Source organism: Olea europaea, chromosome 12 (genome assembly GCF_002742605.1).
Source record: "Olea europaea var. sylvestris chromosome 12, O_europaea_v1, whole genome shotgun sequence".
Classification (NCBI taxonomy): Eukaryota; Viridiplantae; Streptophyta; class Magnoliopsida; order Lamiales; family Oleaceae; genus Olea; species Olea europaea.
Genome location: NC_036248.1, coordinates 5,026,206 through 5,042,129, shown reverse-complemented (window position 1 = coordinate 5,042,129; position 15,924 = coordinate 5,026,206). Strand labels below are relative to the sequence as shown.

The window sequence follows — 15,924 nt, the reverse complement described above, 5'->3', positions numbered from 1 at the left end:
CATTTTGATTCTCCATTCCAAGAAATTGCCACATTAACATATTAATCTTTGTATGATACATTTAAATTTTTGTGCAAACGAATATATAAATTCTGGGATATATTGAACATAAATTTGAAGAATTTCACCTGATGCAGGCGAAGGTTTTACTCTTAGACCGTGTTAATCTACTCTTCCATTTAATTTGGGTCATCATGGATATCGGTTTTGAATGAATTAACGAACTGTAATGACCTTAATAGCTAGTGTGGTGCAAAATAATTAGCTGCCTAATCCAAATTCTAGATGTAAAAATTCTGTCAGTGTCGATTTCTTGATCTGTTTTGTTCTTTATTATGAGCCTCAAAAACCAGCTGCCAAATACAAATTCTAAAAAATGCCTTCTAAGATATTTCCAGCAAAATATCTTCCAAGTAATTCATACCATAGTTATAACTGTTTGGCAATTTGATTGCACTTTTTTGCAGAAAATAAATCAGCTTTTACTCCGAATTGCTCAGATGAATGAAATTTTACTTGCACACCGGAAAGTTCCAGTTCTTCGAGTAAACTGAATAGATTGTACATTGAAACCATTGTTCTTCAGTCCATCTATCTTATTTTTCTCAATCGCCTGAATCTTGGACTCGCCAAGTCTTGTGACAACAGCTTGAATGGGGCAGTTTACAGATGCATGGTCGAGATTTCAACTTTTCTTATCGCAAATTTGTTGAAGAAAGCATATTGAAATGCATATGCTGGCAGAGTATAATGCTTTAGTCATGTATATTTTCAGTGTCCAGTGTTATGATATTGTACTATTTTTATGAACAAAACTATAAATCTGTACCATTTTCAATATAATTTGTTGAGTATCATTTACTGGAAAGTATCCTTTGTTGCTGGAATATCTTAATTTTCTTGTTCGGAGGCAATCCGAGACATTTATGATATGTTTGGTACGTTCCACTGAATAAGAATGTACAAGCTTTAGAAAGTTTACCTGCAATACCAAACATGCCCTTAGAAGACGTTGCGCAAACAATTTGGACCCTATACTTATTATCAAGCCCTACTTCCATTTGTGTCAATGAATTCATAGCAAAATACGAACTCCACAGCAAAAACATATCCAAGAAAAGTGTCTCTCTGCCCCGAAAATAGCAAAAAAGATTCAAATAGTTCAGAAAGCACATCACTGGAATTGAAAATTCTAAGAATTTAAGAACCTAGAGCAAAATATGTTTAACTGAGAGTACAATAACTTGCAGTGTGTCAATGGAGAACGATAAAGCAAGCACAACTTTGGAATCCAAGACAGTGAAGGGTAAAGCAGCTGCCGATGGAAGGGCATTGAGCAATCTGGACCTCATGCCATTATTTTAGCAGATCTCACGTAAAGACTGTCCACAACCTTGGCCATATTCGAAATGGTTTCTAGTGTAGCTGGATATATAGCATCTGTTTTGGGATCATCAAAAATGACTAGGCATCCAGCACCCTGGTCCAAAGTTCCAGCAAACTTCTTATCCAAGATCATTTGTGACAATTTCTTTTCAACGTGGTCAGCAGGCAATTCAATCAACTCAGCAATATGAGCAATCTCGACCCTTGAGAAAGGTTCAATCAACCTGCAAAGGTTCTGCTCGAGCAGTGTGTCGTACAGGGAAGAAAGGTGCCTGTGGACAATAGGATCTTCCTCTAGCTGAGCCTTAAAATTTCGAAGAGCAGTCTCGAAAAGCTTCAACGAGCGTTTTGAATGTGCATCAGCGATGGCTTTCATTGCATCGAGTTCCGGACCCTGATATTGCAAGCCCACCTTGGGGGATGATATTATTCCCGCAACATCATCAGCTTGGCTAACCATAATTTTGCAGAGCAACATGTACTTGAGGCTATATATGGCCTGAGGATCTTCAAGGGCATTGAAAGCTTCAAAAGCTTCATAAAAATAGCTATAAGCAGTTTTGTAATCCTTCTCTTCTGCATGAAGAATCCCACTTTGTAAATCTATAGTGCCCTGCTGAGCCGGAGGCACGTAAATAGCATTGGCAGCTGTTCTAGCAGCAGTAAGTGCAGCCTTAGCTTTAGGAAGGTTTCTCAAAGAAAAATGAAGCTTGCTCTCCAACAAATCTATATCAACAAGCAGCAGCTTATCATCTAATCTTCTCACTTCCTTGATCAGCCCTGAAAGAAGATTCAATGCTTCAGAATATTCCTTGTTTTCCATCAAAAGAGCTGCAAGTCTTGCCTCAATTCGCTGGCGAAGGAAATTTCGCTTCTCTGCACGGGTCCATTGCACAATTTCCTTGCAGAGGGCAATCTGAAGATCTGAAGTGTCTGGTATTTTGGCTACAGCATCAACAATTCCACGGACAATTTTAGCAGTTTTTGCTTTGGGTATCAATGAGAAGAAGGGCAGGAGCTGAGTCAGTAGATTTTTGAGTTCCTCGGCTCTGTTCTCTTGTCTAAGAAGATCAGAGAGATTGGAGATGGCCTGTTCTTTTATCCTCAAGGCCTCAGAAGAAGATGAGGGATTGTCAAGTACGCGATAGAGGATAGATATTGCCTCGGATGGGGTTTTAGTTTCAGTAGCCTGAACAAGAGAATCTGTGGTTGCTGGAAGATATGAAGAAGACATGATCACAGCTTTCAGATTATATATCCTGCAGTTTCGTCAACATCGCAATCAGATGATAGAGAATCTACTATAGAAAGCAATACAAGGCAACAAATTTCACCTCAAATTACTAAAAAGATCAAGTACCGTGCCATATGGTGTGGCTAGAAAAGCAACGCACACCGGGAATCTAAGAATGCACAGCATTCAAGGTGGGACATTAAAAAAACTTTCCCTTGATAAAGCCATTTTGCTATCACACATTAAGAGCTTGTTTGGAAGTGCTTATAAACGATTTATATGTAAATAAATAAAAAATAGTGATAAATAAGTGGGTAGTACTTGTAGGTACCTCGAAATATCGGGATAAAAAGTAACTTGAGTACTAATAAACAATTTATAAATAAGATCCAAACAAAAGCTAAGAATGAAGATAGCTTATGCTATACTAACAGCAGAACAAATCACCGATGAAGCCTAAGTTTTGCTAATAAGGTTTTATCTTTCCTAGTGAACTCAAAATTGACAAAAGAAGGGAAGAAAAATGTCTTTACAGAGATTCAATTCTATCATTTCATTTCAAGTGCATCGAATTGACATGAACAAAGGAAAGTCTATCGTCATAGATTAACAAATTAATTGGCTTCTTAACATATTTTTACTATCCGAAAAGTGAGAATATCAGTTGAGAGACAAGTTTCTTGGTGAACTCAAGGAACATTCTGGAGATAAATAAACTTTGAAATACCAAGGAACAGAGAAAGCACTACCATTTGTCTCTGTCACTCCCACATACATGTATGCATTAATCAAAATCCATCAATTCAAGATTAAAGTCTTATTATTCAACCCCTGTTTGGTGGGGATTAAAATTAGATTTTTAGTAGATTTTGATAAACGTTTTTGAAATTGTGTTGTTGAAAAGTTGCAGAGCCCATGAAATATGTGGTTAAAATTGATTGTTTGACTTTAAGTTAGATTAAAATCTGATTTAAATCAGTACCTAACATGACATCCAATCAGTTCACACCATATTCAATTAAAATAACACAAATAATCTGGAATCAAGATTAGAGTAAATCTTGTGATTCAGTATTGATTCAGATAATCTCTTCTATTTTTTGTTAAAAAATACCCAGAACTCTGATATGCCAAAATTGACTATAAAGTAAAACCTTTTCTAAATAATCAAATATATTCTCTAAGGATTCTTAAAGGTGAATAAAAAGTTTATAGGTATCAGACTTTCAATAAATTAATATTCATGCTCCCGTACAACAGTTAATATTGAGTTTCAATCCTTGCTTTCTGTTTACTACATATCTGTTTCACCCAAGAATATCTAAGAACAGTGCCTCTTTTATATGCATTAATTTTATTTTCCTACCAATCAAGAACAACTTGATGTTGAAGAACTTAAAACAAATGTGTTGAATGAATAACATAGTAAGTGCTCTTCTTCTTATAAGTAGAGTCTCCAATAGAACCTCCAATGAAGGTATCAACCTGCATCAGATCATCATATTCAACGCACCTCACTGTATCTACAATATTAACATGCTAAGAAAATCTTTGATAATTTTGAGGAAACAAACATCTACCAAAATAGATTGCAGTCATTTGAAGCCTCAAATCTTGCACAGACTGCTACATTTACAAGAAACCCTAAAAGTACCATCCCACCCAATTCACTGAATAAGGCATCTACAAGCTTTTTCCCCTAATTTTATAGATTTTCCTCTCATTCTGTCAAAGCACAGAGGATCAGCTTCTAAATGCATAATTGTCGGATTAAGCTCAAAAAGGACAACCCATACAGCTCCATACTAGTGAAATGCCAAAATGAAAACTGTGCAAACACTTTAAAATCAGATTCCAACTATCTTTCAGAATTTTATTTTTTTTCCCAATAAGTGTAAATATAAAAACTCAACCAAAAAATATATCATCACATAGGCCAGGCAGTCCATATTCTAAGATTTGACACAAAAAGTCTCTTGGAAACGAGGCATCATTTTTGCAACTAAAGACAATACCATTCAACATTGAATTGTTTTTAACAGGTCTAAATGCTGAGGCCTTGCAAGCCAACAAACTGACCATATTAAACCTCCAACAAACACACTTTCTGCAGTATTAGGCAGAAAAAATTACCCAACAATAAAAATTCTCTTCCCATAACAATCCCATATCAGGTACTAAATGAAGATTATAATCTGACACAATCCCTCAAAAATGATAGTGAGTCTGCAATCAAACTAGCGAGGCAAACTCTCATAAACAAGAAGTACGGATTTATTTACATGAAACTTGATTCTTCCACGAAGTCAACAGAAAGAGCAACATGTTATGAAATAGCAAAAAAATAAATAAATAAACGAATTAATCTGAGAATGAAAAATACAAGTTTCGTGCAGAATGTAAACCACAATTCTAACTCGTTAATATTCGATTTTTCAACAGTCTACATGACATGAAAATTATTACAAAGGAGGAAAAAATGAGATGAACCCAGAAGTCAGAAAGTCCAGATTTGTGCAAAATTCTGTCTTCAAATGTTCCAAATTCAAAACTAATTCAATGTCGATTTGAGTAATAACAAAACTAGGGTTTATAAAATTTCAAAGTTACTCACCTTGACCGATAAGACTCGAAACTATTAAGCAGCGATTAGCGATCCAGGAGCGGAAGGAAGATCTATGGATTAGGGCACATATGTGCGTGTATATTTAAGGACTATCAAAAGAGGTAACCCATTTCTCAAGTCTTGTTCCCCCTTCACGTCGTCTGAATAAATTAAAAAAAAATGGAAAAGAAAATAAAAGAGGGATATTATTCTCCAATTTGCAATCAATCAAATATATATATATATATATATATATATATATATATATAAGCCCCGGTTTGTTTTTCATTATTTAGCCATTAAAATGAAAAATATGATCGTTATCTATTATATCAATTCATCATTTTTGAATTTATATCTTTTGTGTCATAACGACTATATATTTCATTTTCATTCTTACATTATGGGAAACAAACGGGAATATGAAAATTAAAGGCAAATTTGCCTAAGCCCGTGGTATAGCTAAAATTATTTTTTTAGTAAATTTTAATAAAAATTGATTAAGTATGGATTAAAAAATTGATAAAATATGTATATCTTATTCAAAAAATGATTTTTGATTTGATATAATTTTTAGCAAAATTTTAAACCACACCAAATAGGGACTATATAGTCAAGGTGCAATGTTTGCTTTTAATTTTTTATTCATCTAAATATTTAGATCCCGTTTGGTGTAGTTAAAAATTTAATTTTTTGTAAATTTTGATAAAAAAATTGTAAATTCTATGAAAATGAATGAATTTGACTAGAATTTTAATTATTAAAACTACACCAAACATGGGCTAAAGTTCGGTATGCCTTTGTTTGAGCCCCATTTTGAAAGAAAAAATGTATTTTTGAATTGTGATTCTTGAAGATTAAAATTAAGAAAAATTTCTTTAATTTACATGCAATATTATTTTATTGAAGAATGCGTGTTTGAAAATGGTTTTTCTAAAAATGAAGTCCAAACAAGAGCGAGAGAATGTGACCAGAGAGTTTTGAAAATGTTAATCCAAACAATTATTCTAGTAGGCTTGTTTGTTAAAAAAAATTTAAAAATCACTTTGCTCCGAAGTTATTTTTAATCGCACATTTTATAAGATCCACGATTTAATTTTATTTTTTCACTTTTAATCACACATTATTCAAAAAAATATTTTTTTTTTTTTGAAAAAGTCTGTGCCAAAAATTATTTGACTATTTACTTTTCATTTTTCATTGTCCAAGTAATTAATTTGCTACCTCCTAGTGTTTCTATTTTTCATTTATCGTTTGAGGGCATTAGTCTATCCATCGAGGAACAAAAAAAATTGATTTTGTGATCCTAAACTGTCAAGTGGAAGGGTTGTAACTCAACTGATAAAAAATAACTCTAGCGGATAACTTAAGTCTTTGCATTTTGCATTTCACATTCGATGGATAAAATATAAAAGTAACTCTAGAGACATGAATCTTTGTATTGAGCATCCCGTGTTCACGCATTGTGAGAAATGGTTCTCTTAACCCTACTAGTGTTTAATGATATTTGTGTAATTCACAAAGATTGTGCTTTCCCAGTATTTATTATAGACCATTGGATGGAATCGATGGTCGGGATTTAAACTTAATCGATATTTTGTTGCCTTGGCTTGTTAAAGAAGTTTTGGATTATTTACCAAACATATGACTTACCCCACGTTTTTGTAAGAGAGGGCAGTGTCTTTAGGTGGTAAGGGGGTTATTTCAAAAGGAGGTTGGTCTTTATTTTTCTCTCTGCTCGACAGAAAACTCTCCTCCATTTTTGGTTCCTCAAGGTGGGGTTTTAAGGGGTTCTTTGCCGGTTTTCTCTCTCTCACTTGGAAGGTGATTTGCAAGTCGTGGAGGGCTATTCCTGAGCCTGTAAAATTAGCCATAAGGAGGAGAAGAAGCTGCTGAAAGGAGGAAGCAGAAGCTATCCAGATTCGGCCATATGGGTTGTGTTATTTTCGATTTCGTATTTTCTTGGTTTTGCCTTAGAATTTCTTCTATTGATTGATGTTTTGGTTGATTGAACTCCTACGATCCCCAACAAACTGGTATCAGAGCTAGGAGGAGTGAAATCTGTCCAAAAATCGATCAAAATCGGCAAGGAAATCGCTACTCCATTTTCTGACCGAATCTGAAAAATTCAAATTCCGGCCAAACTATTGACTTTCCGGCGAAATGGAACTTGGACCCATAACCAGCAGACTGAGGCGCTCCTTGTGATGGGGCGTGTGACCGACGGTGGAGGCTCCGGCTGCGGCGCGTGGCGGTCCGGTGGCGGCGCGTGGTGGACCTCAGGCGAGCTTTTTTCGGGCAGTTTACTTATTTTGACGTCCTGAACCCACTGCTGTCGTTTGTTTTCTATTTCAGGTTTTACAGAAAAAGTTGGACAATTTTGCCCCTGGCTTGACGCTACCGCAATTAGGTTCAGAAACTTGGTGGTATATTTACTGTTTTTCAACAGTAGTTTGGTAAGATTATTCCAAACTCTCCGTTAGGTTAGGTTCAGTATCCTTACCGGTTTATGCATGATTATTGCTTGGTTGCCTATTTGTGAATTCTGTTGATTGAATTCTTGTGATTAATTTATAACCTGGAAGCATATTTACCTACTTTATATACCTGTGTTTCTTGAGCGGATTATTTTACTGTTGTGCTTCATTTCTAAAAATTGTTTTTTTAACTCGGCACTCAGTTATATATTGATCATCTGGAAAAGAATTTTTCAAAATCTTTTCTGTTGTGTCCACGAGTACAGGCCACTCTTTTATAGAATCTATAATGGGTTCGAGGGTCGAATTATCGCAATTCGATGGAAAGGGGGATTACTCGATATGGAAACAGAAAATGAGGGCCATTTTGGTCCAACAGAGAGTTGCTAAAGCTCTTGATGATCCCGCTACATTTTCTGATGAGTTAAAAGCTAAAACAACTGAAATTGAAGACATGAATGAAATTGCTTACAATTATATAATTTTGCATCTATTTGACAACATTGAGACAAGTTGATAGTGCTAAAACTGCTAGAGCTTTGTGGATTGCTTTAGATGCCCTGTTCTTAACTAAAACTTTACCTAACAAAATATACCTGTTGGAGAAGTTGTTTAGTCTTAAGATGGACCTGGGGAAGGATGTCGAGGGAAATTTTAGTGAGTTTAGCATAATTGTTAAGAGTCTAGCTCATAATGATAAAACATTTGATGATGAGGATTTAGTTGTCATATTGCTAAACTCTTTGCCCGAATCTTACAGAGAAATGAAAAATGCCATAAAGTATGGTAGGGACACTCTCACTCAAGCTATTGTTTCTGATGCTTTAAAATTAAGAGAACTTGAATTAAAAAGAGAGAACAGAATTCATTCTCGTGAAGAGAGTTTATTTGTTAGGGGAAGATCTGAAAAGAAAGAATTCAACTTCCATAACAAGAAGGGGAGAGGAAAATCTAAAATGAGATCCAAATCTAAAGATAAAAGCGGTAAGAAATGTTATCACTGTGGAAAGTTAGGACATCTCAAGAAAGACTGCTTTGACTGGAAAAGGAAACAAAAAGACCCGAACAATTCTGATGTTGATAATGCTGCTATTGCTTCTGAATTTAATAGTTTGCATGTCATGAATGTGTCTGAAGAAGAATTTGACAAAAAATGGATTCTTGACACAGGGTGCACTATTCATATGTGCCTTGATAGGTCTTGATTTTATAACTATAGGGAGACTGAACCTAGGAAGGTCTACATGGGAGACAATAATTCTCAAAATGTGATTGGAGTTGGTGACATAGCCATCAGGATGTACGATGGGGCCGTCACGCAGCTCAGAAATGTTAGATATGTCCCAAATTTAAAGAGGAACCTCATTTCCTTATGTTCTCTGGAAGATGAGGGATATACCTTCAAGTCTGGTAACAAAATTTTGAAAATTATGAGGGGTTCTCTTATAGTTATGAAAGGGCCTAAGAGGAATGGGTTGTACTATCTTGAGGGTAGAACTGAAATACCATTTGATTCTAGCCTTCTTGCTGTATGTAAAGACAAAATTGAACTTTGGCATAACAGAATGGGTCACATTGGGTTTAAAGGGCTAAAATCTTTAAGTAATCAGAAATTACTTGGAAAAGATGACATTGAAACTATGGAATTCTGTGAAACTTGTGTTTTGGGTAAGTCTCATAAGGTGAGCTTTGAAGCTAGCTCTCATAGGACCAGCAGACCATTGGACTATGTCCATGCTGATCTATGGGGCCCGGAGAAGCACTCCACATTTGGTGGGAGCAAGTACTTCTTGTCCTTAGTGGATGATTACTCCCCCAAGAAAAGTTTAGATTTATCCTTTGAAGGCTAAGTCGGAAACTTTTGGGAAATTCAGGATTTGGTTAAAATCTGTTGAGAATCAGTTAGAGAAGAAACTTAAAACGTTAAGAACTGATAATGGGCTTGAATTCTGTAATAGCGAATTTGACAACTTTTGTAAGCAGAAAGGTATAACAAGACACGGAACTATTAAATACACACCTGAACAAAATGGGGTCGCTGAAAGAATGAACATGACCATAATGAACAAAGTTAGGTGTATGTTGATTAGCTCTGGCCTTGCGAAAGGTTTTTGGGCTGAAGCTGCAAGTACTGCAGCTTATCTGATTAATAGGTCTCCGTCCAGCAGTATAGGGTTTAAGACCCCACAAGAGTTGTGGACGAGAGAGCCTCCAAATCTAGAACACTTGAGGGTGTTTGGATGTGCTGCATTTGCACACCAATCTGAAGGGAAACTTGAGCCGAGGGCTGTCAAGTGTGTGATGTTAGGGTATCCCGAGGGTGTGAAGGGCTATAGGTTATGGGTTTTAGGGGTCCAAGGCATTAAGATTATTAACAGCAGGAATGTAGTCTTTAATGAATCTGAGATGCCATGTCTAAAACAGAAAATCGAAGAAACTAACAAATCTGAAACAGAGAAGAGTATTCAGACTGAGGTGAAGCTAACTAGCCTAAATTCACCTACACCTAGGAATGACAAAAATGACCCTATACATCATGAAAATGAAAATGAAATTGAAATTGAACCTGAACCTGAAGAGGTGACTGAACTTCAAGATAACATTGAACCAGTTGAAGTTGAACATTTTAATGATCAGCCACCTAATCAAGATTATCAGCTTACTAGGGATCGGGGGAGGAGGCAAATCAGGCCAAATCCTAGATATGAATCCCTAAACTTGACTGATTTTTTCTTGGTTTCAGGTGAAGCCCTTGAACAGATAGAACCTGCTAGTTATGAAGAAGCTGTTAATGGAAAATGTTCTGAAAGTTGGCTAAAAGCTATGCGGGAAGAAATGGAATCTCTAATGGAGAATAAAACTTGGAAGTTAGTTAACAAACCTAAGGATCATAGGATAGTTCAATGTAAGTGGATTTACAAATTGAAAGAAGGAAATAATCCTAGTGATCCTCCTAGATATAAGGCCAGATTAGTGGCGAAAGGGTTCACTCAAAAGGAGGGGGTTGATTATAATGAGATATTCTCTCCTGTGATAAAGTACAAAACAATCAGACTGGTTCTTGCATTGGTTGTTCAGTACAACTGGGAACTGGAACAACTAGATGTCAAGACTGCTTTCCTATATGGGGAATTGAAAGAGGATATTTACATGAGTCAGTCTCAAGGTTTTGAGGTGAAAGGTAAAACAAACTGTGTGTGCAAATTAGAAAAATCTCTGTATGGGCATAAACAAAGTCCTAGACAGTAGTACATAAGGTTCGATACCTATGTACTGAAGATAGGTTTTAAAAGGAGTGAATATGATGCATGCCTGTACTATAATGATAGTAAGGAGGGCTGTGAGGTCTACTTGTTGCTGTATGTAGATGACATGCTTCTAGCAAGTTCAAGTAAGACTGAAATCACTAAAATGAAGAACCTTTTAAAATCAGAATTTGATATGAAAGATTTGGGGAGTGCTAAGAAGATTTTGGGGATGGTTATAAAGAAAGATAGGGCTGAAAATAGATTAGTCATTTCCCAAGAAGCCTATCTAAACAAAGTCATAACTAAATTTGGTATGAATGGATCAAAATCTGTGAACGTTCCCTTAGCAGCTCACATGAATCTTTCCAGTGCACAATCTCCTAAAACTGAGGAGGAATTTAGAGAAATGAGGAACTTACCCTATGCCAATGCTATAGGTTCCGTTATGTTCTCTATGATAATAACCAGGCCTGACTTAGCATATGTTATAAGTTTTTTGAGCAGATTTATGTCAAACCCAGGAAAGCCCCATTGGGCAGGTTTGAAATGGTTGTTAAGATACATTGTTGGTACATTAAATCTGGGTCTAGTGTATGAAAAGAGATCTGAAAAACTTGCTCTAAAAGGGTATGTAGGCTCTGATTTTGCTGGTGACAAGGATAGTAGAAAGTCTACCACAGCGTACTTTTTTACACTAGGTGACAATTGTATAACATGGAAGTCACAGCTGCAGCCTTTAGTTACTTTGTCAAGTAATGAGGCAGAGTATGTTGCCATAATCGAGGCGGTTAAGGAATGTACTTGGTTAAAAGAAATTTTAAAAGAATTGAACTTCATGCATGATACACCTGTTATGTTTACTGATAGTCAAAGTGCTTTATTGCTTTGTAAAAATCCTGTTTACGATGAAAGAACTAAACATATTGAGGTAAAGTATCATTTTATTCGTGAGAAACTGTCTCAAGGTGAAGTTAATCTTGTTAAAATTCACACCGATAGGAATCCTTCTGATATGGGAACAAAAATTCTACCTGCAAGTAAATTTAGATTGTGCTTATCTTTATTACATATTGACACTGGTTAATTTTTCTTGCAGGTAGTGAGCGATGATGATGAACAGTTCTTCCATGTGCAAATTCGCAACCAAGAGAGAGTGTTATGAGAACCAAGGTGAAGAATGTGAGAAATGGTTCTCTTAACCCTACTAGTGTTTAGTGCTATTTGTGTAATTCACAAGGATTGTGCTTTCCCAGTATTTATTATGGACCATTGGATGGAATCGATGGTCGGGATTTAAACTTAATAGATATTTTGTTGCCTTGGCTTGTTAAAGAAGTTTTGGATCATTTACCAAACATATGACTTACCCCACGTTTTTGTAAGAGAGGGCAGTGTCTTTAGGTGGTAAGGGGGTTATTTCAAAAGGAGGCTGATCTTTATTTTTCTCTCTGCTCGACAGAAAACTCTCCTCCATTTTTGGTTCCTTAAGGTGGCGGTTTGAAGGGGTTCTTTGTCGGTTTTCTCTCTCTCTCTTGGAAGGTGATTTGCAAGTCGTGGAGGGCTGTTCCTGAGCCTGTAAAATCAGCCATAAGGAGGAGAAGAAGCTGCCGAAAGGAGGAAGCAGAAGCTGTCCAGATTCGGCCATATGGGTTGTGTTATTTCCGGTTTCGTATTTTCTTAGTTTTGCCTTAGAATTTCTTCTATTGATTGATGTTTTGGTCGATTGAACTCCTAGGATCCCCAACACGCATGAACACAAGTTCTTATTTAATTTTAATTTTTATTGTAAATATGAAAATCAAATCTCGAAATATTGAAGTTTTTATCTTATNCATGAACACAAGTTCTTATTTAATTTTAATTTTTATTGTAAATATGAAAATCAAATCTCGAAATATTGAAGTTTTTATCTTATAAAATTAAAATTCGACAGATATCGATCTAGCCCATGTTATCTGCAAACAACCCCTCGACTAGTAAAGGAATTTCAGCATTTCAAAATCAAATACTTTGCAACAGACACGAGGTAAAGAGAATTATTTAAAAACTGTTACTACTCTAAACACAACAATCTCATAAAGCATCACAATATAATACTATTAGTTACTGACGCCATTATTTGAGCCATTCTACGGAGAATCCATAATCAGCCTGATTGTAGTTTCTTCTCTAGTAAATAACCAAAAGTTGGATGACAAAATGTCCCATTGAGAAATGAGTGTGCCAACACTTTGTACATGGCTTCAGTAAGATGAACTCCATCCCAATTAATGTACTGAGAAGGGTTGGTGCAGGCAGTCGACGCTGGCGAGCCGCATGTACTGGAGGCGTCAAAGTTGTACGTTCCACCACCCGACCCACAGCAGACTTTGAAAAGCTCCCTGAAGCGATAGTTCTTTGCACTTTTTACGATATTCGCGTAAGCATTCCAGAAGTCTGCATAAACAATAACTGCTTGTGGGAACTTTTTTCTGAGATCATTCAACTTGGCTTGGAAGATTGTGTTGTGAAGGTAACTTTGCTTGTTTAAACTTCCAACACACCCCATATCATCTCTGTCATCTGTAGGAGCCAGTGACATGGACAGTGTTAGGCACCCTGTAGGTGGCAGGCCTTGAACAATAATGTATTTTGCACCCTTATTCAGCAATGCCTGTGGAGCGAATACAGCCTTGGAATGTCAAGATAACTTCTTAAAAGTTATAAGATCATGAAACTCAAGAACTACAGTACCTAAATTATTAATAATGCGCGTTCGATATGCAGTACTAGAGATCGTACATGACAAAATAATGGAAAATATTTATTTTCCTTATTTAATATTGTCGGTTGTCCAGCATTGTAAGAATAATTTACTTCATGTAACATCGTTTTCAAGAATCCTGCTCTATCTATTCTTCCTCTGAAACCAGAAAAAAAATACAAAAAACATTTACCTATTTGCTCGGATCTTAGCACTCAAAAAGCGGACAGTTATGCTCCTCACTACTTTGGATCTTGGCACTTGAAAAACCACTTGTAAAAAACAATCTAGGCCTGTATTTCTATATATAAATATTAAAAGCATTAATATCATGGGGGTCTCATGGTTCTCTTTTCATTCTATTTTATTTTGTTTATAGTTTAATTATCAGTGTAAGAATTAGGAATTCGTCTTCCCAATCGCCCCAGAGTGGGCATGTGATTACACCACTCTTTTTTTCCCTCGAATTACGGTATATCGTAGCAACATATCACATATTCTGTCAAGATAAATTCATGTTTCAAGTGTTTATAGCTGTTTCCTCGTGCTGATAATTGTTTGCAGATCATGAAAGTCATTAGTAATTTCCCTACATTACCTGAAGAAAACTGGTAACGCTATAGATGGCAAGCTTTTGAATAGTTGTACGGGAGACAGAACTTCCAAAGCTGGTATAAGCATAGTCATTTGCTCCAATTTCACCCACCCAAAACAGTGCATCAGTTAACGCTTCCTTGCACTCTTGGCTTCTTGTTGAACCATTACACCCTTTACTTTCCAAGAACTTGTTGAACCAAATGAGTTGAGTTTGGAGTGACTGAGGAGTAATATCGAGTGTAATGTTGTTTTTCACAAAGAAACTATGTAGTATAGCAGTGGATCCAGCAACAGCAAAGTTGACACCATAAGATTTATCGGATTTTGGGTCCCGGTATGGAGGTAAGAACGGCAACGAAAGAGCCTGAACCACGAAGTCGATCATGAGCCGTCCATCGGAGTATCGGTTGGTGGGGTGGTGGAAGAATGTGGTGCCATATGGAGGGTTTGATACATAAGTGAATGAACTAGGACCAGTGGATGAATATGTATTGCCCGTGTCTGTGTATGAATCACCAAAAGCATACACTTTCTTGAAAGGCCTAGAGGGAATTCCAGTCTTGGTTGCAGTTGAAAAATGCGAGGAGAAAATCAATATGGTTGTGATTGTGATTAGACTGATTTGGGCAGTGGCCATTTTTCGACTATATTTGAATTTTGTAAAGAAACCTAAGATCAATTCGAGAAGTCACAAACAAGCCTGAATGTGCAAAACACTGCCATTGTTATTTATTTATTATAGAATCAAACGTGAAGAGTAAATGAGGGAGGTGGTGAAAATTCAAGAAGGTCGTTGTGAGAGTTGGATGCCATAAATGTATAGCTGCCTATTTAGCTGCCTATTGCAACTGCTGCATCGGTGCTCTGAGCAAATTCATGAAGGTAGTAAATACTAGGTCATGGATATGGCATTTTTTTTTTCTTTTTTATTTTTGTTTCACTTTTTAAATGATTTTAGTTTTTTTTTATATTTAATTAAAAATAATAAATTGGCATTTTTTTAATATTCTGGTCAAATTCGTTGACTACCAACTAATCAAAGGTTGGGGATCAAGTTGAGCAAAAAATGAATGGGGACTAGGTTGCAAAAAGAGTGAAACGTTGGTATTTTGATTTATAGTAGATTTTAATAAAAAATGACGAAATATTCAATTGAAAAGTTGTGAACCCTATAAAATATGTTATTAAAATTATTTATTGATTTAAATTAAAATCTTGATTTTAGTCCCCATCAAGTGGGGGCTTAATAATGTTACATATCGTTATATAAAATAAATTGGATATATTATAGCAGATGTCCCCAGCTTTCCTTCTTTTGCACTTACGTCTCCAATATTTGATAAATTGATAGTATTTTCATCCAATTCTCATTTAATAAACCACTTTGATCATTAAAAAATTAAAAAGATAAAATGATCATTTCACCATTTTTTTATTTAATAACTATATTTTAATTGCACTAAAGGTTATAACCATTTCATATTATCAAATTTATGTCTCAAATTTTATTTTTATATAGTATTCTTATTCTCAAATTAATATAAATTGTTTCTAATTATGAATTCTCTCTAAAATTTTATTTAAAATAGAATAAAAAGACTAATTTGTGCATCGTATTTTTAATTAAGCAAAAC

At 35.6% G+C, this 15,924-nt stretch overlaps 2 protein-coding genes across 2 annotated transcripts; both read right to left on the bottom strand.

Moving 5' to 3' along the window:
• Window positions 1-1,084: 1,084 nt before the first annotated feature.
• Window positions 1,085-5,411, bottom strand: LOC111405315 (26S proteasome non-ATPase regulatory subunit 11 homolog). Its single transcript, XM_023034141.1, has 2 exons — window positions 5,235-5,411; window positions 1,085-2,645 (listed from the first exon to the last, which is right to left on the bottom strand). Exon 2 carries the CDS (start codon window positions 2,618-2,620, stop codon window positions 1,349-1,351), a length of 1,272 nt encoding a protein of 423 aa, XP_022889909.1. The 5' UTR covers window positions 2,621-2,645; window positions 5,235-5,411; the 3' UTR covers window positions 1,085-1,348.
• Window positions 5,412-12,919: 7,508 nt separating this feature from the next.
• LOC111405314 (GDSL esterase/lipase At3g48460-like) lies at window positions 12,920-15,013 on the bottom strand. The gene is made up of 2 exons (XM_023034140.1): window positions 14,292-15,013; window positions 12,920-13,603 (listed from the first exon to the last, which is right to left on the bottom strand). Exons 1-2 carry the CDS (start codon window positions 14,925-14,927, stop codon window positions 13,097-13,099), a joined length of 1,143 nt encoding a protein of 380 aa, XP_022889908.1. The 5' UTR covers window positions 14,928-15,013; the 3' UTR covers window positions 12,920-13,096.
• Window positions 15,014-15,924: the final 911 nt, after the last annotated feature.